We start from the raw sequence: 22,280 nt of genomic DNA, 5'->3' as shown, positions 1-22,280 counted from the left end.
ACAAGGGACACGGACCCTGAATTCTCCCCCCATATATCACCATTATTCAATTATCTCACGCTACATCCCTTTGAGTCACCTAGATCATGGTCAGAGTATTCAAGAGGCCTCTGTGCTGTTTGCTTGTCCCTGACACACACCCCTCCTGCCCCAGAGCACAGAGAAGCAGCACGTTGCAGGCCAGGCGCTCTGAAGCACAGGGGACACTAATTCATGACGCCACCTCAGACAAGTCTGCTGAGCTTTAACAGTGAACACGGTGCAATACTTACATTTAGCCAAGGCCAGGTGGACGGAAACGGGGGCTGGAAGTGCTTAGAGCTCAGGACTGGGATGCAAGAGACTATTAGTTACATGATGGTAGTGCCTCGAGGCCCTGGCTGAAACCAGTCACCAGAGCAGGCTGCATCCCAGCTTTGGCACTGATTCGCTTGGGTACATCATGCCCCTCTATGCGCCTTGGTTTTCCCATCTCTGAAATGGGGATGAGAAGAATGCCCTGCCTGGCCTGGGTCCATTCAGGGCACATCCTGCCTGGATCAGTGTAGTGAGAGGGATCAGGAACCCCCCTCCCCACTAGTATGCCATAAGCTAGCATCGGGCTCCAGGGAATGCAGGGGCTGCCCCAGCCCTGCTCGCCTGGGGGCGCACAGTGCCCCAAAGGGAGCAGAGAGCAGGCAGGGAAAGGGTTCCAGCCTCAGCCCCCCATTGAACCGGCCAGCGTGGCTAGCTCGACACACAGCAGGGGAAGGAGAATCAGCTGCACCCAGGAAGGTGCAGCCTCCACCCACCAACCTGCCTGGGAGCTATGGGAGGCAGAACGGGCTGTGCCCGACTGGCATAATGCAAAGTGGTTAGAGGTCTTCAGTCCCATTTTACAGGAGGGGAAACTGAGGCACAGAGCAATTAAGCACAATAAGAACTCTGCAGCTCCTGGCTCCCAGTCCTGTGTTCACCGTACTAGTCATGCAAATAAAGGACAAAATCATGGGAAGAGTATGCCTCATGTCTGAGCTAGAATTAGAGCTGGCCATTATTTGAATAGCACCAGCAGTCCACTAGGATCTTTACAGCCTGCCACAAAGAGTTTACCATGAAAGGCCCTGATACGCTCAAGGGAGCTGATAAGAGTTGAGGGGGCTCAAAGTCTCACAGGCTTGGGCCCTGTGGATGTTCAAATCAGGACACATGCTTAGAGGTGCCCTGTCCTTCTGGTAACAAGCAGCATGCAGTAGGAGCTGTCATTTCCTGTCTGGAGATGGCCCCCAGGTCACCGGTTTGAGCTGTGTGAGCACTGAGGATTTATTGGTCCTGGTCCACACACCATCCCCCGTCAGCTGAAATGTGAGGCCGCCCTGCAGTCTGACAGCACACTGGCGACTGCAGCCCTCTCCCAGAGCCAAGGGAGGGGAGGGAGGTACAAATTAGAACCACATTTGAAGAACATTTGCAGTGAATTAGGCTGGGAGCCAGCAGCTCTTGCTTGGCTGTATGTGCAGCCAATCCTTAGGGATTGTCAGCTCCTCCTCGATTTCCACAGTGGATGCTCCCCAGCCAGAAGGCAGCTGGGTTTTGCTCATCGAGCCTGCAGCCAAGACATCGGAGAAGGAGACGTGCACACACCCTAGTGCACGCACCCCTGCCCACACACACACACCAGGCCGGCAACCAGCAGCCAAGGGACATTCAGCCAGCCCCACTACTCGTGCAAAGTCCAGTGTCAGTGGGGCAGGCCTGTCCCTCTGACCTGCTCCAGGACTTTGTTCTCCCTCGCTGTATGCCTCTGTCCGGTACGTGGGCCTCAGCTGACTGAGCAGTAGGAACCAAACCACAGGACAAGCCCCAGCAATGGACTCTGCTGGCCGTGCTGCAAGTGGAGATGAAAACCCAGTGGATTTCTGCCGGGGAGTGACACTGCCATAGCATCATACCCGCCTTCCCCAGGCTGTGCAGAGACCCCTCTGTGACCTTGTCAGCATGAGGGAGCTCCCTGCTGCCATGGATCTGTAGGGGTCCTGAGGGGCTGGTAGCCAACGTGGAGGAGCAAGGTCGCTGCCCAGATGGGTCTCTATCTCCACTGGGCTCACAGGATCTGCTAGGTTATGAGCAAGACATCCCACCCTGCCCCCTACAAGGGACTGAGGAATCACTGTGGGGGCCCAGAGACTGTGGGCACTCAGCCTGAAAGTGCAGGCCCCTCCCGATTCCTGAGCATCACGCCGTGCCCGATAACCAGGCCGCAGCCACTGACGATCGGGTTGGTCCTAGTGAATCTCAGCTCCTTTGGAATCCTGGTGCCCCTTGCAGGGTCTCATCAGGACTCTAGTTCCTGTGAACCAGTCTGGTGCTTGGTAACGGCCCTGCAGTACATAGGCGCCATGTTAGGAGCCTGCAGTCAGAGCGACTTTCCCAACACCGTGGTGCTTAGATCACAAAACTCTCCAAGATACTGCCGGACAACTGAGCCAGCCCCAGAGCATCTCCCCCAAACTACGGGCCACTGGGAAATCCCAGCTCAGCCACGTGACATGCACGGGGTGAAATGGAGTCCTAGGAATCTATGAGAAAACCCGCTGAGAGGAGATGCAGGGACGAAATAACGAATGGTGACATCGTCCCAGGGGGCGAGTCTCAGGATTAAATCCATGGTGTAGAAAGGTTTCAAATTTTAATGTCAGAGAAAGACAGTAACAGCTAATGTGACAACTTGCCAGGAGAACTTATCAGATCATAATTCGAAGAGCATCGATATCATATTCCTTTCCTGTTTAAAAACGTGAAGTGGAAACCTTACAAGAGGTTATTTGTTGGTCAAATCCTTATGCGCTCTGTTCTCAACATGTCTTTAAAACCGATCGCACAGCAACCCAAGCCATTACAACCCCCCTATTACTAACAATAAAGCCATCCCACAGACTAACCTGTGGTAGTCTCCAGTAAAGCTTGTCCTGGTGATACCTGGATAATGAAGAAATAATTAATAACGGTTAGAGGCGTGAACACTGCAAATAGGAACAGGTCACACAGAAAGTCTGTGGCAGAGCAGGGAATTGACCCCTAAACGCCAGGCCAGCCCCTTAACACCACCCTTTCTGCTGTCGCTTTTAAAACCACATGGTTTAAACATGGTTCTTTAGCCCCTGGCCAAAGGGAAGAGTCAGGAGCCGAGTGACTTCCCGGTAAACCTGTGCCTGTTACAAAGTTACTTTTTATTTAGCAATGATAGTAATTAAAAAATGACAGAGTCCCCCAGGTCAGCCTCTTGTTTGGGAGCTAGGAGTTTAGGTGGAATTCAGCAGCGCTCGGTCGATTTCATGCGCTTAGTGGGGACATATGCAATCGACTGTATACAGTCTCTGGGGAATTATCTGAAGGCAGCACAGAAGCTTAGCACATGTTATTAAAGTCTTAATTACATCCATCATTGGTCGGCAGTGCTGACACTTTTGGGAGATCATGGAAGCCAAGATTTCATTTGCTGGTTATTGAAATAATGGATTCTTTTTTTTCAAATGTGAAACCTGTGAGTAAGCTAGTGACTCACCTTCCATGCAGCCCAACATACTCTTGGGTCAGGCAAATACCGGTTCCTCTGAGGGCTCCTGGAGCATTCCAGAGCAGTGGGGTCCAATCACTAAAGATCAGGAAGGAAACAAAGTCACCAGTCCAGCCCTCTGTTGTGTAGTATTACAAGAGGCAGTGTTGTCTAATGGTCAGAGCAGGGAACTCTTGGATTCTATTCCTAGCTCTGCCACTGAGTTCCCGTGTGGCCTTGGTCAAGCCACTTTCTAGTATCCATTTAACTAACCTTAGAAATGGGTATAGCTCTCACCTGCCTCACAGAGGCATTGCATGACGATTAAGGTATTCGTTACTTAATGTTTGTGAAGTGCTCTGAGTTTCCCCAGGAGAGAAGCTGCAAAATACAAAGGATTATCCTTACAGAAGGTTCCTAAATCTCACGGGCTGCACCAGACTGCGGTGGAGTCGCCACCTAAGGGTAACGCTTAGAACTGCAAGTGTATTCATGTTGCACTGCCACGGATGTGAGTTCCTGAGCCTGGCAGAGTGGGAGCAGTGCCTGGAAAACCCTGGGGTTAATACACCCTCCGAGAGAGAAAGAAATGCCCTCTTCTGCCTCTCTTCTCTTCTGACTTCTCCCCACATCCAGCCCATTGGCCTGAACTTCTTTGCTGGTGCCCCACGCTGCAAGTTCAGATGTGGGTGACGAGGGGGCCCAGCGTTTGAGAGAGACTCTAAGCCTGTCTGTGGCGAGGGAAGTAAAGTGCGCAGCAATGCAAACATTTTAAAAGGCACTTCCTCTTGTCTTTTTCTCACATGGTACAGTCTTTACGAAGGATGGGAGGCCACCAAACGGGAACATCTGGGTTCCATTGCTCATTGTCTGGCAATTAATAAGTCAGCACTACAGACAGAAGGGACATCACATATTAAATACACATGACTGTTCTCTGCAAACCAAAACAATCACACACACACCCCCCCCAAGTTCATTGAGCCAATAGATGGGAAATGGTGGTTTCGACCTGGCAGATTCAGGATTGCTTGGGTTTGGGATTTTGACCCATTACAGAGATGCAGGAGCCGTTTTTGGAAGGACGGCTTCCCTTCTTCTGAGTGCAAACTGCACCTGCAAAAATAGTGGATCCAAGTGCAAAGTCTTTGGGTGTGGTTCACACCCACATTTAAAAAAGAGAGTGGGCAGAAGCTCCTTTAAAAATCTGGTCTATGAAGTTCAGCTTGATATAAAGAGTTCCAGTTAGGGAATCAGATTTGGAATGTAGGCTCTAGGTCATTAGACCAGGGTAGATTAGATAGACACTGTGTATCAGACCATAGTTTGTACTTGTATTTTTAAATATTTCAATAAACAATTCACAGATTCATAGATACTAAGGTCAGAAGGGACCATTATGATCATCTAGTCTGACCTCCTGCACAACGCAGGCCACGGAATCTCACTCACCCACTCCTGCGATAAACCTCTCACCTATGTCTGAGCTATTGAAGTCCTCAAATCATGGTTTAAAGACTTCAAGGTGCAGAGAATCCTCCAGCAAGTGACCCATGCCCCATGCTGCAGAGGAAGGCGAAAAACCTCCAGGGCCTCTTCCAATCTGCCCTGGAAGAAAATTCCTTCTCGACCCCAAATATGGCGATCAGCTGAACCCTGAGCATATGGGCAAGATTCACCAGCCAGATACGCAGGAAAAAATTCTCTGTAGTAACTCAGATCCCACCCCATCTAACATCCCATCACAGGCCATTGGGCCTATTTACCATGAATATTCAAAGATCAATTAATTGCCAAAATCATGTTATCCCATCATACCATCTCCTCCATAAATTTATCGAGTTTAATCTTGAAGCCAGATAGGTCTTTTACCCCCACTGCTTCCCTTGGAAGGCTATTCCAGAACTTCACTCCTCTGATGGTTAGAAACCTTAGTCTAATTTCAAGTCTAAACTTCCCGATGGCCAGTTTATATCCATTTGTTCTTGTGTCCACATTGGTACTGAGCTTAAATAATTCCTCTCCCTGAAGACCTTGCCTTGTAGATATTCTTTAATTACTCAGAATTGTATAAAGATGCCACAAAATAACTCTCCCTCCAGCAATGCCACGTGCCCGGAGTCTAGCTCTCTTACACAGAACTGGTCCTATGAAATACAGAACTTCCTCCCCTCCCATCGGCTTGGGCCCTGATCCCACTCTGAAGGCAATGGGATTTTTTTTCACTGACTGCAGCAGAAGCAAGTTCAGTAATGGCGTTGGTGGTGTGAGAACCACACAGGATCGGCCGCTAATGCAATGTTGGTTAATTATAAGGCAGAAGCTGGTGAGATGCCAGGCTACATTGAGTCAAACACACACACAGCGCTGGCAGACTGTGCTCTGCTTGACACTCACTAGACTGTTGTGTTTGGGTCCCACCTGTCTGAGCCCTGTGTGCTTTAAGCCTCCGGAGGGGGATCCTGGACTCCCCATAGCTTAAACTTCTCCCAGAACTACAACCATGCGGATGCTCTGGGCTCACAGTTTAACTCTTCAAAAGCATGAGCTAGTGAAGGCAACAGGCAGACACACAGAGGATGCACAGGACTCTACACACTGCTGTTCATCACTTAGCTTGAGCAATGCACAGAGCTAGACACAATAATAAACACACCTGTACGCATCTCTCTGACTCAGGTTCTCACCTCGCTGGAGCATTCTCTGGGCTTGGGCCAAGCCCCTGCAAGGCACCCAGGACCCCCTTTTCTCTTGCACACAGCTTCTCCTCCAGAACATGCAGTCTCTGCTCTCTCCTCCCTCTCTCTCTCTCTAAGATGGCAGCTGAGAGGCCTTCTTTTGTAAAACCTCCAGCCCCCTCTGTCAGGTGCCCCCGGATCAGCCTCATCAGGAGAGCCCAGTCCCTCACCAGATGATCCGTTACCTAGTTACCAGCCCACCAGGGCAGACTGGCTCTTCTGAGTGGCAGCCAACTCTGCCCCAGGTGCTCCTATGTGAACAGAGTGCCATCCCGATGTAACGACCCTCTGTTGCTAGCCTCATGCCCCTACCCTTGGAATTCCAACCCAGCGGGGAGGCACCAGGGCAGCAGCAAAGGCAGCAAGGCCCACGGCCCAAATGGAGTCCAAGTCTGACGCAGATACACACTACCAAACCGAATTCATAAGCTGCACCCAACCATCACTCACGGGCTCGAGGGATGGCAAGAGATCCATTAGGTCCCATCTAGTCCATGCCCCAGAGACCAAGGCAGGACTGAGCCCTACAGACCAGTTTCCAGAGCTTTGGCCAGCCCAGTGTTAAATGCGTCAAGTGCTGGAGCTTCCCTTTGGGCGGGGGGGCCAGTCAACAAGGAGGGAGGAATGGCCCTGACCCACACCTGACAAACCCCACAGATGCTGCACACACACACCCCCCTGTGACGTGCCTCAGGGCTCTGAAGTGCTGTAGCCTGCCCTCTTCAACAACCACCATCCTCTCAGCTCTAGCCGGCACCATGTTCCAATCATGCAGTGCTGCAGCGTTTTAGAGGCATGTGCCTAAGCTGGCCCCTGAGCTGGAGGGAGTGACAGCCAAGGAAAGCGAGCACCTGGCCTCATGGTCTCTCACAGTCCCTGTCAGGAAACACAGCAGGTACAAGCCATCTCTGAACCCCTCTGTTGCCAGGCCACTTTCTGCCTGCTGATCTCTGTAAGCACAGCGCGCGCTGGGAGGCGAGTGCTCTCCCCAGTGGGCACTGCTTCCTCACAGCACATACCTGAACGCACACTCACCTGCTTCTCTCCTCCCATCCAGGCTCCCCGCCCCAGATGGTTCCCACAACCATTCCCACTGCCAGCACCCTGGTTCTCTCTCCCCTGGACTCCTGCTCCCTCCACGCCTTCCCCCATTTCAATCCCTCCTGCATCCCCCAATCCTGCCGCCCTATGCACCTCCTCCCTTCCCTGCCTCCCGATCAGCTTCAAACCCCTTTTCCTCCTGGTCAGGGGTCTGACCCCTGCCTCGCCACCTGTGCTTGTCCCACCTTGCTGCTCCTGCCCGTCTCCTCCTCAGGCTCCCCTTCACACCAGGCTGCTTCCTTCCCCAGGAGCCTGTGCACCTCACTCTCCCTCCTGCACCTCCTCCCGTAAACCCTCACTCCTTTCCCCTTGCTCCCCACCGCGAGCTGCCCCTCCCCACTTGCCCTTCCATGGCTTTGGCTCCCAGGGTGCAGCCACACTGGGGAAGGGGTGTACTTTCCAGCTCCAGGAGACATACTGGTACTAGCTCTGATCCAGCTCGTGTGCTAAAAACAGCAGCAGAGCAAAGGGAGGGGCTTGCCACGCCCAGGTACACACCTAAGGTTTCAGACCGGATTGTACTCATCCCAGGGCTTGTGCCACCACGGCTTCGCTCCTATTTTCAGCATACTAGCTGGATCAGAGCTAGCATAAGTAGGTCTGCTCAAGCTGAGAACTCCCCCTCCAGTGTAGACAGACCCCTCCAGCTCTAGTGTAGACGTGCCCAAACACATTCAGTGCGTGCCAGAACCAATTGCAATACCATGATTTCTGGTTGTTGTAACACGCACCCCTCCTTTGCCTCTCCACCTCCCCTGCTGTGAGCTCCATTGCCCTGTGGTCTGTTGCAGACGGTACATTCTCCGAGGCGAGGCCTGGAGCTTTTTAATCACTGCAAAATGCTTCACGTAAAAACAGGATATTTCTCTGCCTGTTGGTTCCCCGTCTTGCCGCCCTGGCCTGTGCCTCTCCCTTTGCTGGCGTTTGTTATTTGACCCAGCAGCTACATTCTTGAACTGTCGAGTGTGTTGAGGTGCAGCCACTGGCGGTACCAACGGCGATGAACCACTGGAACAAATTACCAAGGCAAGTGGTGGATTTGTCAACTCCTGATGTCTTCAGATCAAAACCTGGAGGCCTTTCTGGAAGATACGTGTGAGCCAAACACAAGTTACTGGGCTCAGTACAGGGGTAGCTGGGCAAAATGTGATGGGCTGTGATATCTAGGAGGTCAGACTAGACAATCTAATGATCTCTTCTGGCCTTAACCTCTATGACTGCTGTAAAGCATTTTGGCTGTCAGAGACCACAGTGATCAGCGCCATAGAAACAGACAGAGAGTGCACCTGGCAGACAGTCAGTATGAAAGGGCCTATATTAACTATATTTTAACATCAAAGAGGTGTTCTTTAGCAGGGCGATTCAAAGTCAATGGGTAGCATATTATTTCCTGATTTCATACAAACGGAGAAATCACTTTATTGTCATTAGTTCAAAGTTGTTCTCACTGTTTTGCAATTTGGAACTTTCTAGTTCCTTTCAGGAAATTCCATCTCTCTCCCTTTTAATGTTAAGTTCAATAGGTTGTTGATTAAGCAGGAAAAGAGCATGAAGAATCAACCAAATTAAATCTTGTGTGCAAACAGGTGGGCGTGAAATTTCAATCAATGGCTGGCGTTAGTATAAACTCCCAGGATTGTCCTTCCCAAGGGAAGTCTCAGTAGCCTGAGGGGATTTAGGAATAAACCTCCAGACACGGTTAAAAAAAAGAGTCTTCTTAAAAACCAATATTGACGGGCTCCCTGTGTTTGCACTGGGGCTTTCCCTCCAGCACAATGAGAGAGATGATTATCCCGGAACTGCGAGCAGGGGCTATGAGGGGAAGCAACAATGGAAGCTCCAGGGTGATCTGTGCCCATTCCCGGTTTCTCCAGCCGGAGTCTCTCCGCTCAGTTCCCAACTCACTGGGGCTCAGGGGCTTTGAAGTTGTCAGAGGTCGAATACGAGATGTAAATCACATTAGACTCACTGCATGATCACAACACTGCCTGTGAGACAATGCCATGTTTTACACCAGCATCCAGCTCCCCCTGCGGGGCAGGGAACAGCAAAGGCCATGAGCCCGGTGCGCTACATGCCTGAGGAGCAACTTACTGAAAGGCAGAGCGCCTTCTCCAAGGTGGACGGCAGGCTGAATCCTGCTGTACCCACTAACCTACCCCCTCGTCCCCCAGCACATTCCCAGTGTTCCAGGCACTAACACCGAGACATGCTGGCCCAGAAACACAGCCATATTCCTCTGCTAGTGCATTGCTTGAGACAGTCAGAACACCAGGAGCAGGCTCCTCTGCTGTGAATGGCCAGCAGCTCTGTCAGCGACAGGTCTTCCAACCATGTGACCAAGCCAGTAAATCTATAATGAGGGCAATGGATGGGAAAGAGGGAGTGGTGGCTCTCTGGAGCTCAGAGACGGGGAGGGATCGAGCTGCCAGGGAAACCAACGCCCAAAGGGTAGCTGTAGCCAAGGGGGATGCAGGGCCTGGCGAGGAGAGCACGGACTCACCCTGCCTGCACTGTGCACGCTCGCAGGCCTGGCGAGTGTGGTGCTGCTCCACGGGAGCCGAACTGCTGCTGAGGGAGGTGGCGGTGGGAGAAGCAGGTTGGGTGGGAGAGGAGTCTCATGGTCTAGGGGTGCTTGGCTTGATTTGGTTTTGCAGCTTCTGACAGAGTCACCTCAGACAGGCCTTGTTATCTGATCGGTCTAACCAGGTACATACAGGAGTGAGGTCGCTAGAGCTGGGCCCCTCACGCTGGCTCTGAAACGGGTCCATTATCACTTCCCTCCAATGGAAAAGAGAAAATAAAATAAATAATATTACTTTGCCCTTCAGGAGCCATTAAAGCACTTCAAGGGCCTGACCCAACCCGTGCTGACCTCGTTGAGAGCCTTTTCATTGACCTCCGCAGGAGCTGGGCCTAAGGCCGTACATAAAACCCGAGACCATGTAGAACACAGCTCCCCGCGCCCCGTCGGTAAGCACTATGATCTCCACTGGGCAGATGAAGAAGCAGACACAGGCCTGGTCTGCACTAGTAACAAGGGTGGGCTCCTACCTGATGCGGGCTAACTCCAGGTAAGAACACACCTTTTTTTGCATAAGCCAGGACAACTCCACTGACACAGTCTGCGAATGCCAGAGTCTATAGGGACCCACTTTAACTCAGTGGAAAGATTCCTGTTGGCTGCAATGGGAGATGGATCAGGCCCCTTCTCCTCTCTGGGTCTAACCACCACAAACACAAGCAGGCGGCATTCCTGGGCAAATGGCTTGCCCCAGGGGAGACAGGAAGCCTGTAGCAGAGCGGGGAACACAGGTGAGGTTTCCAGGGCCCAGGCCTGTGCTTTAGCTGCACACACGGCCATTTTTCCCTGAGACCTCGGTGATGAGGAGGGGGAATTCCCTTTGAAGTGATACATTGCTCTCGGATTTCCTTGTGCCGCAGTGAAGCAAGTTTAATCGCTAGCTATATCAGAGGGCTCCTGAAGTGCCAGCCATTTGTAAAGGTTCTTAGGCCCTGCCTTGCTTAGAGAGAGAGAAGTCTGGAAAACGAGGCAGCTGGTGCAAGCTGAGGAACTGACACAGGTACATAAGAACGGCCATACTGGGTCAGGCCCATGGTCCATCTAGCCCAGTACACAGGAAACGCCAGCCTCGATCAGACCTCAGGGACATCCAGCCCAGTGGCCAGCACCAGCTGCTTCAGAGGAAGGTGCAAGAACCCCAGAAACAGGCATTATGAGACAACCTGCCTGTGACGGTATAAGGGATACCATTCTTCTGGGGGGTCAAAGGTCTGCAGCTGGCTGGCTAGCGGATTAGCTCCCCCTCCCCACACCTGAGAAAGATCTGGAACTTAATTAGCTGACCCCTATAAAAGAGGGCAGCAGGAAATGGAGGGAGGAATTGCAACACCCTCCCGAAAGCTGAGGGGCCAGGTGCTGTGCTCCCCATGGACGGCTACTGGAGCTACTGTGGAGAGGAATCAGGTTTCCGAGGGGTAGCCATGTTAGTCTGTATTAGCAAAAACAATGAGGAGTCCTTGTGGCTCCTTAGAGATGAACACATTTATTTGGGCATAAGCTTTCGTGGGCTAGAACCTACTTCATTGGATGCATGGAGTGGAAAATACAGAAGGGCAGGTATAGATACACAGCACATGAAAAGATGGGAGTTGCCTTACCGAGTGGGGGGTCAGTGCTAACGAGGCCAACGCAGTCAAGGTGGATGTGGCCTATTCCCAGCAGTTGACAAGAAGGGGTGAGTATCAACAGTCGCTCCCAGGAATGGTTTAAGAAACCAAATGGACAGAAGGGGAGACCGTGTGGAGTCCTTTACTGACGGGGCTGTGAGCGTTCCTGGAGTTACGGGGGTGCGGGGCAGATCTGGGGAAGGGATTGCTCGGCCTGCACAGGCTTTGGAGGGAAGAAGTCTGCAGAAGAGAAGAATGAGGGGGGATTTGATAGCTGCTTTCAACTACCTGAGAGGTGGTTCCAGAGAGGATGGTTCTAGACTATTCTCAGTGGTAGAAGAGGGCAGGACAAGGAGTAATGGTCTCAAGTTGCAGTGGGGGAGGTTTAGGTTGGATATTAGGAAAAACTTTTTCACTAGGAGGGTGGTGAAACACTGGAATGCGTTACCTAGGGAGGTGGTTGAATCTCCTTCCTTAGAAGTTTTTAAGGTCAGGCTTGACAAAGCCCTGGCTGGGATGATTTAATTGGGGATTGGTCCTGCTTCGAGCAGGGGGTTGGACTAGATGACCTCCTGAGGTCCCTTCCAACCCTGATATTCTATGATTCTATGAAGCTGCAAGGTTTTGATTGTGTTCGTTAAGAAGGCTTGAATGAAAGAACTAACCCTGCTGGTAACTGCTCCCCGGGGCGGGACTCCTTGAGAGAGCTCGGACAGAATTAACCTGCGGGGTGAGTGACTCACCTGGGGGGTGAGTAACCTAGCGCAAAGCCAGGGCTGGGCGGAGGAGGCCACTACAGGGTAGGCCCTAATCCTTCTACACTGCCCAGGGAAGTCTGCACCTAGCTCCCAATAGCTGGAGATCCTTGAAAGCCCTGAAGCAGGAAGTTTTATCTCCCTTCCGGGACTTTTTGTAGTAAGTACTGGTCGAAGTCTGGCCGTTCTTGTTCCCCAAGGAAAGGTCCATTCTCTGAGAGATGCTGAGCACCCACGACTCCCACTAAGATCAATGGAAATTGTGGGAGCGCCGCACCTCTCTGTATCAGGCCCTCACAGTGCCTCTAAGCCAACCCAGCACAGACTTGGGCTTGCCCAGGGCTGCCACCACAGTCGGACAGCTGGGGAAGAGACGTCTCTGGGATGCGGGACACCTGCTAGAGACGTCAGCAGGAGTCACACCAGGAAAGTATGCGTTCACTCAGTGGACAAGCAAGTCCTGCCCCTACCCTGCCCTTCTCACTGGCCAGGTGGCTGCCTCCCAGAGGACTGGTACACCCCCTGGAGGGACAGGTGCGGCAGGGAGGGAGAGAAGTGACCGGGGAGGAAGACGTTGCCTGCTGCTAGCCCTTGCTGCAGTGCGAGAGAGGTGTAGCGACATTCCTATACAGGGATCCTCAGCAAGGACAGAACCAGTCATTGGAGTAAACCCTGGGTCTGCAAACTACCAGCCACATGACACTACACAGCACGGGGCAGGTATAGGGCCCCCCAGTGGGTACAATAACCCACTGTCTACATACAGTTACTGCAGGCTATGGGACGTGCTGAATGACTGTTGGGACTACCTACTCAGCACCTTCCTCCCCACCCCCGCCCCCCAACTCAAACAGGAAGAAAGGTCAAAAAGTGAAGCAGGACCCCGGCCCATAATACTCTGAGTCACTTGGTTAACCCTTTAATAACCACTTTACTACATCCCTCCTCTCTTAATTGACGGCCTGAATCTGCTCCTTTAAATAACCTAGGCACTTCTTTCTCTTGCTGGATTGCAGCCCTCCTCGGCTGCTGATGAAACCTCAGGTGTTGGGGAAACTCTTCCCCCAGTCTCTGAGTTTGGCGATTCGGTAGATACCCCCGACTTGGGCATTCTGGGCAATTCTTCATCCCCTACTGGCCTTTGCTTCTAGCAGTATTCCTCACCCAAAAGCTCAGGGTCAGGCATGTCACTCCATAAGCGGACCCTGATCCAGATGTCGTCGTACCCCTTGACCATCACTTAAACATATTTGAAAAGACAAAGATCCAGTTTATTCTAGGATAGTACCCAGAATCCATGTTAACATTTTTGGTATAGACTTGATCCTTCAAACCCAACTCTCTATCTTCAGCATGATACTCATGTTTGTTTGATCAGCCTGTTTTCCTTAAACCGCCCCCTCCATGCTGTGATGAATTAAATCCAAATTAGTTTTTATCCTTTTTCCCATCAACAGCTGGTCCAGGCTCACCCCCATTATTCTGAGGCGTGGTTTGTGACGTCAAAAGAAATCAAGACAGCTTTGTTTCCAAGCTCCTATTCATCATCTTCTTCATTTCTTCTTTGAAAGTTGGAGCCCCTCTTTCTGCTAGTCGGTGTTTCTCAATGAGCAGCCAGTTTAGGAAGGCAGCAAGCTGGTCTCTGGTATCAAAGAGATTGAGAAACACCGTGCTAGACCATTTGAAGCTGGATGCGAAGTCTGAATATATTTAATCCTATTTCTTCTCAGAAAATCTTTCAACTTCAGACTGGTGAAAACTGGGGGTACAAGTACGACTGGTAATCCATGTGTGGGAAAGGACTGTCCGAGCTTCTCACAGGTAACCAAGGCTGTTGTTGAGGTCATCACGTGCACGTCTAACCATTTAGAATGAGGATCCACTATAACTAAAAACGTCTTCCCTGCGTATAGGCCTGCAAAATCGATATATATTCAGAACCACGTGTGGCCTGGACATTCCCAGGGATGAAGGGTGCCGTGCAGGGGTCTGCTGATAGCCCTGACATCAGTGACATCCTTCACGACTTTGTCTAAGTCCTCATCCGACCACCATACTCAGCTCCCAGCCACAGATTTCATGCGTGAAATGCCAGGGTGTGCGTCACGTCCTTCGGTCAGGCTTGATCTCATCCTTGTGGGGGAATCACAGTGCCTGTGCCCCACGGTACACATTCATTCTCTATATTTCGTTCCGTACTCGTGGTCCTAAATGGTTGAAATTCTTTTCCCTTACTCTGATTGGCCATCTGTGCAATGTGTGCTGCATTACCTGGGAGAAGACAGGACCCTGTCTAGACCGTTTTCTGGCCTGGAAAGCCTTTCCTGGGTCTGGTCTGTGGGTGTTCCAGGAGCAGCAAAATCTCTCCATAGAACCAGCTGGTTCTACTAACAGTAACTGACTGAGGGCATCGCTGTTGGCACTACTATAAACTATTGTATAGGCAGCTCATGTCAAAGCCCAACGCTGTAGTCGGGCAGCTGTCATGATCGGCTCCTCTGATTTTCACTGAAGAGTCCCACCAGTGGTCTGTGATTTGCCAAAATGGTAAAAGATTTCCCATAGAGGTACTGGTGGAAATTTTTATTCCAAAAACAATAGCAAGGCTTTCTCTCTCTAGCTGGGAGTAACCCATTCAGCTTCATTCAGGGTCTGGGAGACATAGCCAATTGGTCTCTCTCTAAAATCTTTCATTTTATGCCATGAAACTGCCCCTGCGCCATTTGCAGGATAGGATTAATTCTTTGCCCAGGTCAAAAGGAACAAGGCGATCGGAGGATCTGAGTAGCTTTTTAGACTCCTGGAGCGCTTTCTCTGCTTTCTTTCCCAGTGTGAAGGCGTCTCATTCCTCAAAAGGTGGGGTAAAGGCTCTAAAAGGGCTGAAACTTTTGGAAGAAATCTGCAATAGTAATTTAACATACATATGCCAGCTTTTAGCTCACTGGTATTCTGACCTACTGGCACTTGTTCAATTGCTGTGACCTTGTCAGCCATAGGGTGAACTCCCTCCTGCTCTATCCTGGACCCCAGGGACATCGCTTCTGGGCTCATAAAAAAGCAGTTATTTTGTTTCAAGTGAAGTCCCACCACTTCTGATCTTTTAAGAACCTTTTCCGAGGTTGAAAGATGTTCAGGGTCACTTCTGCCGCTGATGAGAATAACCTCAATCCTCACTACAACCCCTAACACTTTTCAAAAAACTTCCCATGGCACCCTGGAAAATCCCAGGGGCTGACAGTACTCCGTATGGCAATCTATTGCATTGATACAAACCCTTGAGGGTGTTCCCAGTGGTGAATTTCTTACCCTCATCCTCCAGTCTCATCTGTGGTACACCTGAGACAAGTCCAGTTTTCTGAATTTTTGACTTCTACCTAGCACTGCAAGATAAGCAAGTCTTCTGTGCGCAGAATGGGGTAAGTGTCTAGTTTAGAGACTTGATTAACTGTTCCTTTATAATCCCCATAGATGCGGCTGGTTTTGTTGGGTTTAACCACTGGTACTACAGGGGTAGCCCATTCCAAAAACTGCACTGGTGAAATGATGCCCTGCTATTCCAACCTGTCCCACTCAGTCTGGATTTTTTTAAATCTGAGAACATAAAGAACTAGTCTTGCTTTAAAATGTTTTGACTGGCCCCCATCCTGAATATAAACCCTGGCTGTTACCTCCTCCATGGTCCCTAATGCTTCTTGGAAAATTGTGGGATGAACATCTTGAACTTCCTGGAGTGTGAGTATTTTACCCTTGTAACAATGCTGGTTCTGGTGGGACCCAACTAAGAGTGCCAATTTAGGACACATTGCTTAAAGCAGGGCAGTTACAGCCCAAGGCTGGGGTTTTTCCACCTCTAAGGCAAACCAAACCAGCCAAACAGAGCAGACTTTGCTCTCACCCCACTGGCTAACCACAAGTCACACAAGCAATTCCCTTAGACACTCCAGTTTCCCAGTATCTCCACCAGTGCCACTCGTTATGCGGACAAAGGGTTATGAAAACCAATACCCCAGTAAAAGAAAAAAGGTTCTCTTGATCCCAAAGGATCAAGCCCCAGACTCAGGTCAATTTGTGTGGGAGGGATAGCTCAGTGGTTTGAGCATTGGCCTGCTAAACCCAGGGTTGTGAGTTCAATCCTTGAGGGGGCCGTTTAGGGTAGCGAAGTCCCTCCAGAGGGCAGAAGCAGAATTGAAAACAAGATGGAGGAGCTGCAGCAGCTATTTATAGTCTCTTGCCGTGTGGTCTCTGCTTTCTTTGTCCCAAAGACAAGCTGCCCACCCCATGGCCTGGAAACACCTCAGAGTTCTGTCCATAGGCAGGTCCCTGTATGCCTGGCTGAGTCCCCAGGCGTGTCTGCCTTCTCTCAGTGGGTCACTTGTGTCGCTGATGGTCCTTAATGGGCCACCCAGCAGGCTAGGCAGAGCTGACCCCAACCTGTCTGGGGTGTCCCCCTGAAGCACAGCACAAGCTTGAGACAGTACAGAGCCAACATTCATAACTTCAACTACAAAAACGACACACACACACACACAGCACAATCACAACCAGCAAACCACAACCCTGTCCTAGACACCTCATTTGACCCCCTTTATACAAGATTTGGTGCCACCATAGGGCCTTGGTTGCAACAATGTTCTATATGGTCCCAGTTCAAGTCAATAACATCACAACCCTGTTCTACTTTAAATATTTCTTCCCAATTCCATTTTAGTTCTTTCATCCAATCTCTGCCTGACAAATTTTGCCTTTTTCCTCAGATCACTAAGACTGGTAAGTTTTTTGTTTTGCTTTTTGTCCTTTTGGCTTTTATATTTTACAGGGATAGATTTATTTGGTTTCTCACGAGTCATGACCAATTATGAAGCTTAAAATGTTCCACAGTAATGCTGGGCTATGCAGTATAGTGCTCAGTTAACATCCTTTGCGGTTCAGTTCTTCTAAACGTTTCTCTCCTGTAACAAACTCCTTAAAAGGCAGTACGATTTACTGCCACAGTCACTGAGAAATATTGCTTTCTGGTTTTCCTCATCTCTAACCTCGTTTGCCAGAATATAGTGGCCCAATCTTTCAGCATACTGCTGACAATCCTCATTTTCTGCAGTAAACTCTGTAATTTTCCCACAAGATGCCATTCACTATTTTCTCTTCATTGCCAGTTTTGTGTCTCTTACAGCAATGAAACAAGATGTGGGCATCATACCGGTGCGGCCACGCAGCTGTTCTGGTGGGCTTGGCAGGGCCTGTTGGCATGGGTGCACAAATGCACTTGTTCAGAAGCAGCTGCAGGTGAATTGAGCCAGTGTACACCGTGCCATGTAGACAGACTGCAGGAGCAAATGGCTCGAGAGAGAGGCCGGTTTGCAGCTTAAACGGTGCCACGGTCAAGTCTAGAAGGGTCTATGCAGCCTGCCCTTCTTGGCAATGTACCCTAGAATTTGGATGAGAAGGGGTCACCACACCCCGAGTTGGATGAAGGCAGCATCCATGAATTCACAGATCTGGCCCCTGGAGCGCTGACAGGGAAGGGAGCTAGACATGTCATGAGTAGGTCAGTTTATTGGCTTGTTGGGGCCCCTTTGGCTGGACTGGATCTAAGCCCCAGTCAGCCTGACTCCCCCCACACCACACCCGACCCCTGGGGAGCTGGAGCTGGGAAGGGGAGTCTGGCCAAGAAGCACACAGAGCACAGGCAATGAGCCCTGAATCTTCTGGGATCCTGCAAGCAGGGCCTGGCAATTCCCAAACACAAGCAAGCTAGAGGGAAGACCCTTCAGGCAGCTCTGGCAGCCGGGAGGCACTGCAAACCTACGAGGGAGCAGGAGGATCCTGGGAGGAAAGAGAGAGAAGCTGCCACTCACCAGCGCTTGGAGGAGAGGAAACGCTGCGGTCCCAAATGGCAAACAGCACCTCTGTACACATCTTCTATCGCTGCACAATGCACACAAAGGGAGGCACCGAGACAGCCATGAGGCCTGACAGGAGAGTAAATAACCGCCCCACTTAGGTGGGCTAATGGCTCTTCCCTGAGGACAATGCCTTCTCAAGCCAGGCTGTACATTCCTGGGGAGAGGAGCTGGGTGTTTCCCTGGTGACCAAGCCTGCTATGGGGTGGGGGAGGCTGTATTTACACCAAGAGCGAGGTTGCAAATACTCTTCTCCTGTAACACAAAAGGGGTCTTTGCTCGTAGTGTGGCCAGCTGGCAAAGCAAGCAGCAGGGCCCTTCTCCTTCCCCAGCCTTACGACAGCTTCTCCTCTCTTAGCCGTGATGTGTGTTGCCTGGGGTTTGATAGCCCTGGGGTGTGATAGCCCTTGGACCCCTTCCCGTCAGTGCAACAGCAACCCAGCACAAGCTGCTTCAAACTCTGCCTCCACTCACTCAGCGCTGAGCAAGTCAGGACTCACGCTCCCCTGCCCGTGCGAGCCTTTGCACCAGCAGCCCTGCGTCCAGGCGGGAGAGTTTCAGTGGTGCTTCGTCCGACGAGTGGGATAGGGCGATCCAGATCATGTTGCCCTGGCACTGTCCAGCTGGTATCAGGCTCTGGAAGGGGGAGTGCACGGCTCACAGCTGCTGCCTAACACCCTCTCTGAGTGCACCCCAGCTACAGTGAGCAAGCCACTAATGCAATGGAGGGCTCATTCTGCACTGGTCACCAGGCCAAAAGGTGCTTTTCTCCCCGGTACCTCCCCAGCCCCCCCCCCTCCCCCCCCGGCCAGCATTCCCTCGTTAGCTCCTCTTTCCTCAGAGTTCACAGCGGCCTTCCCATCACTGGGAGAGGGAGCCCCTCTCTAATTGACCCACACAGGTTCCCTCAAGGGCCTGGCAGTGGCCCTCCAGGCATCCCCCGGAGGGGTGACTAGAGGGGACACAGAGCTCTCCTTCCACTGCCTCTATTCGCACAGCACTCCCCAGCTCTGCGAGTGGGGAGACGAGGTGTCCAAGGCCCACGCCTAGCTTCAGGTCTCTCCGTGGCCTCCCAGCTCCCACACGGGGTGTCTGGGCCCAGGGGCCTGGGCTGACCATTGTGGAGAGAGGGGTCTAGCCCCACAGCCCAGCCTGGGGTCAGACCTAACTTTGGCCTGAGCCTTGTTGATGAGGTTCAACAAGGACAAGTACAGAGTCCTGCACTGAGGACAGAAGAATCCCATGCACCGCTACAGGCTGGGGACCAACTGGCTAGGCAGCAGTTCTGCAGAAAAGGACCTGGAGATTGCAGTGGATGAGAAGCTGGATAGGAGTCAACAGTGTGCCTTTGTTGCCAAGAAGGCTAAGGGCATATTGGGCTGCATTTGTAGGAGCATTGCCAGCAGATTGAGGTAAGTGATTATTCCCCTCTATTCGGCACTGGTGAGACCACACCTGGAGTATTGTGTCCAGTTTTGGTCCCCCCACTACAGCAGGGATGTGGACAAATTGGAGAGAGTCCAGCAGAGGGCAACGAAAATTATTAGGGGGCTGGGGCACATGACTTACAAGGAGGGGCTGAGGGACTGGGCTTATTTAGTCTGCAGAAGAGAAGAGTGAGGGGGGATTTGATAGCAGCCTTCAACTACTTGAAGGGGGGTTCCAAAGAGGATGGAGCTCGGCTGTTCTCAGTGGTGGCAGATGACAGAACAAGGAGCAATGGTCTCAAGTTGCAGTGGGGGAGGTCTAGGTTGGATATTAGGAAAAACTATTTCATGAGGAGGGTGGTGAAGCACTGGAATGGGTTACCTAGGGAGGTGGTGGAATCTCCTTCCTTAGAGGTTTTTAAGGCCTGGCTTGACAAAGCCCTGGTTGGGATGATTTAATTGGGGATTGGTCCTGCTTTGAGCAGGGGGTTGGACTAGATGACCTCCTGAGGTCTCTTCCATCCCTAATCTTCTATGATTCTATGAGCCTAATACAAGATCCAAATCTAATTGCTGCTTCCTTGGCCCATCTCTCGGTCACAGTAACAGCCATTCAGTATGATCGTGCTGGATTGTCAGATTTAATCAGATGTTTTCAGAAAGCAAATCCCAGCTTCTTGAAAAACAAGGTTTTTATCTGATTGTAAAATCAGCCTTTCTAAGTCTCTGAGACCACTCAGCCCAGCTAGATATCCACCAAACAGCCATTGGAGATCAGACAGGTAGATTTGATACCTGTGTTTGCTTACAGAAGTCAGTGAAAGATCTCCACCACAGTTCAGCTGCATTGACAATGAGCTGGGTTTTGTAACATTAAACATAGTTTTTGTGCAGTAAACTTGTTAATTTCTTTATGGAAGGAAAGAGGGGGAGAGTGAGAGAGAGAGAGAGAACTACAGCTATGTATTTAGGGATCTTTTAAACCCTGATTTTGGGCCCAGCAGATGGTCAGAGCTCTTCATATTACACAGATTATTGTAACTTCAGTTCTCCAGACATACAAGCTAGCAACATTGTATTGGCAATGAGATTCTTTAAGAAATTGCATTGCTTCCTTGAAGTAATAAACCTGCCAATCCAGGGGCTGGTCCCAGGTATTAATTAGCAAAGGACACAGAACTTCATTTATATAAAACATGAGTTATTTGTTGGTCCTGCCCTGAAACAATGCACATATTGTAAGCATTATCATCGAAGGATGCAAGGGCTTATTGGATTGTACACTGGGTTGTTCCCTTGTCAAATACTGATGCTGTTTGTGCAAAACATGTGCCTTTTACACAAAGACCTTGGGAAGAACATCATCAGCTAGGAAGCCAAAGGGCTCACTTCAGCCTGCTGTCACATTTAGAAAATCCTACAAAAAACCCAACATGTGGAAGAGAAACAGGGGAAAAGGCTCCTATTGTCTTAAGAGCTGCGACGTTTCCTCAGCCCCTCTTGAGCAAACTGAGCCGGCACATCACCAACAGCTGAACTCTCCGCCTCGTCCACCTTCCACCTGTGTCCTCTCACACTTGGGCTCGTTTTAAGATGTGCCCTGGACGTACAGCTTGGCTGAGTGGGGAAAAATAGCAACTGTCAACAAAATCTCAGTCTTCTCTTCTGTTTGGTTAGCTCTCAGTGTCTGCCTTGCTCGAGCAACTTCATTGACTTACTGTGACGGCTGGAAATATGTGACAAACCAATTTTGCTTTATGCTGAAGAACAATGGCCCTGTCGCTAACCCGAGTAGATCTCAAATTCCCATTCAGAGCAATACGAAGCCAGAAGTGCTCCACTGATCTCCAGAAAAGTAGATGTGATTTGCTGGGAATAAACCTTCTTTGTTTAGTTTTTCACTTAGTGGGGAAAGGGGCCTTTAAGGTCTGGAGGAGGCGATGACAGACCCGGAGAATAACTCCACTTCTCCTCCTCTCACAACTGGTGATTCAGTGTCTTCTGCTGGTGGCAAATTGGTTTTTCACTTTTAACAACAAAACAGCGACTTGCTGGCACAGGGCCAGCTGCACCATAGACCCCGTGAGGGCAAGGCAGTTGCCTAGGGCCGTCAACTAAAAACCATTACAATTTGTCTTTGTAGAGCTCACTCCTGCACCGCTACACGCAGTGGAAGCCTCGTAACTGACCTGGCTGGGCCAGGATCTGGTCCATGCAGCCCACCCCCTCTGAACAGCAGCACGCGCTGTGAATGGTCTTGCTTCACCCCTCTGCGCGGCACCGACGGTAACAGACGCGCGGCCCCTTGGATTGTCAGTATGCCACACGCTCTAGCCACTGGGAACTTCCCGGAGACAGTGGGACCAGAACCCAGACTCCTCGTGCTCCCACGGCAGGGGCCCAGAGCCTTTGAGCTGTTATGTTAGCGAGACCCAGCTCCCACTCTGTCCAGCAGAGGGCACTGGTGCACATCACATGAGCCAACACAGACAATCATAAGAGACTTGCCCAAGTCCACCCACAGCCAAGCCAGAAATCCAAATCTCCTCCCTTCCAGTCCTGATCCCTAACCACCAGCCCAGCCTTTGCTCTGAAACCCAGACTCAGCAGAGACTTGCCAAAGCAGGCAGGGT

General features: G+C 51.0%; 1 protein-coding gene across 1 annotated transcript in view; it reads right to left on the bottom strand.

Annotated features, from left to right (window-relative positions):
- LOC144930850 (uncharacterized) overlaps window positions 1–18,334 on the bottom strand; it is a 52,693-nt gene extending 34,359 nt beyond the window's left edge. The window contains exons 1-3 of the mRNA XM_078854310.1: window positions 18,176–18,334; window positions 3,545–3,634; window positions 2,922–2,958 (exon numbers count right to left, since the gene is read on the bottom strand). Of these exons, the coding sequence (XP_078710436.1) occupies window positions 2,922–2,958; window positions 3,545–3,563 (56 nt within the window). The 5' untranslated portion in view covers window positions 3,564–3,634; window positions 18,176–18,334. The remainder of the gene's footprint in view (window positions 1–2,921; window positions 2,959–3,544; window positions 3,635–18,175) is intronic.
- Window positions 18,335–22,280: the final 3,946 nt, after the last annotated feature.

Source organism: Lepidochelys kempii, chromosome 9, assembly GCF_965140285.1.
Source record: "Lepidochelys kempii isolate rLepKem1 chromosome 9, rLepKem1.hap1, whole genome shotgun sequence".
Lineage (NCBI taxonomy): Eukaryota > Metazoa > Chordata > Testudines > Cheloniidae > Lepidochelys > Lepidochelys kempii.
This window is presented reverse-complemented; position numbering and strand designations above follow the sequence as displayed.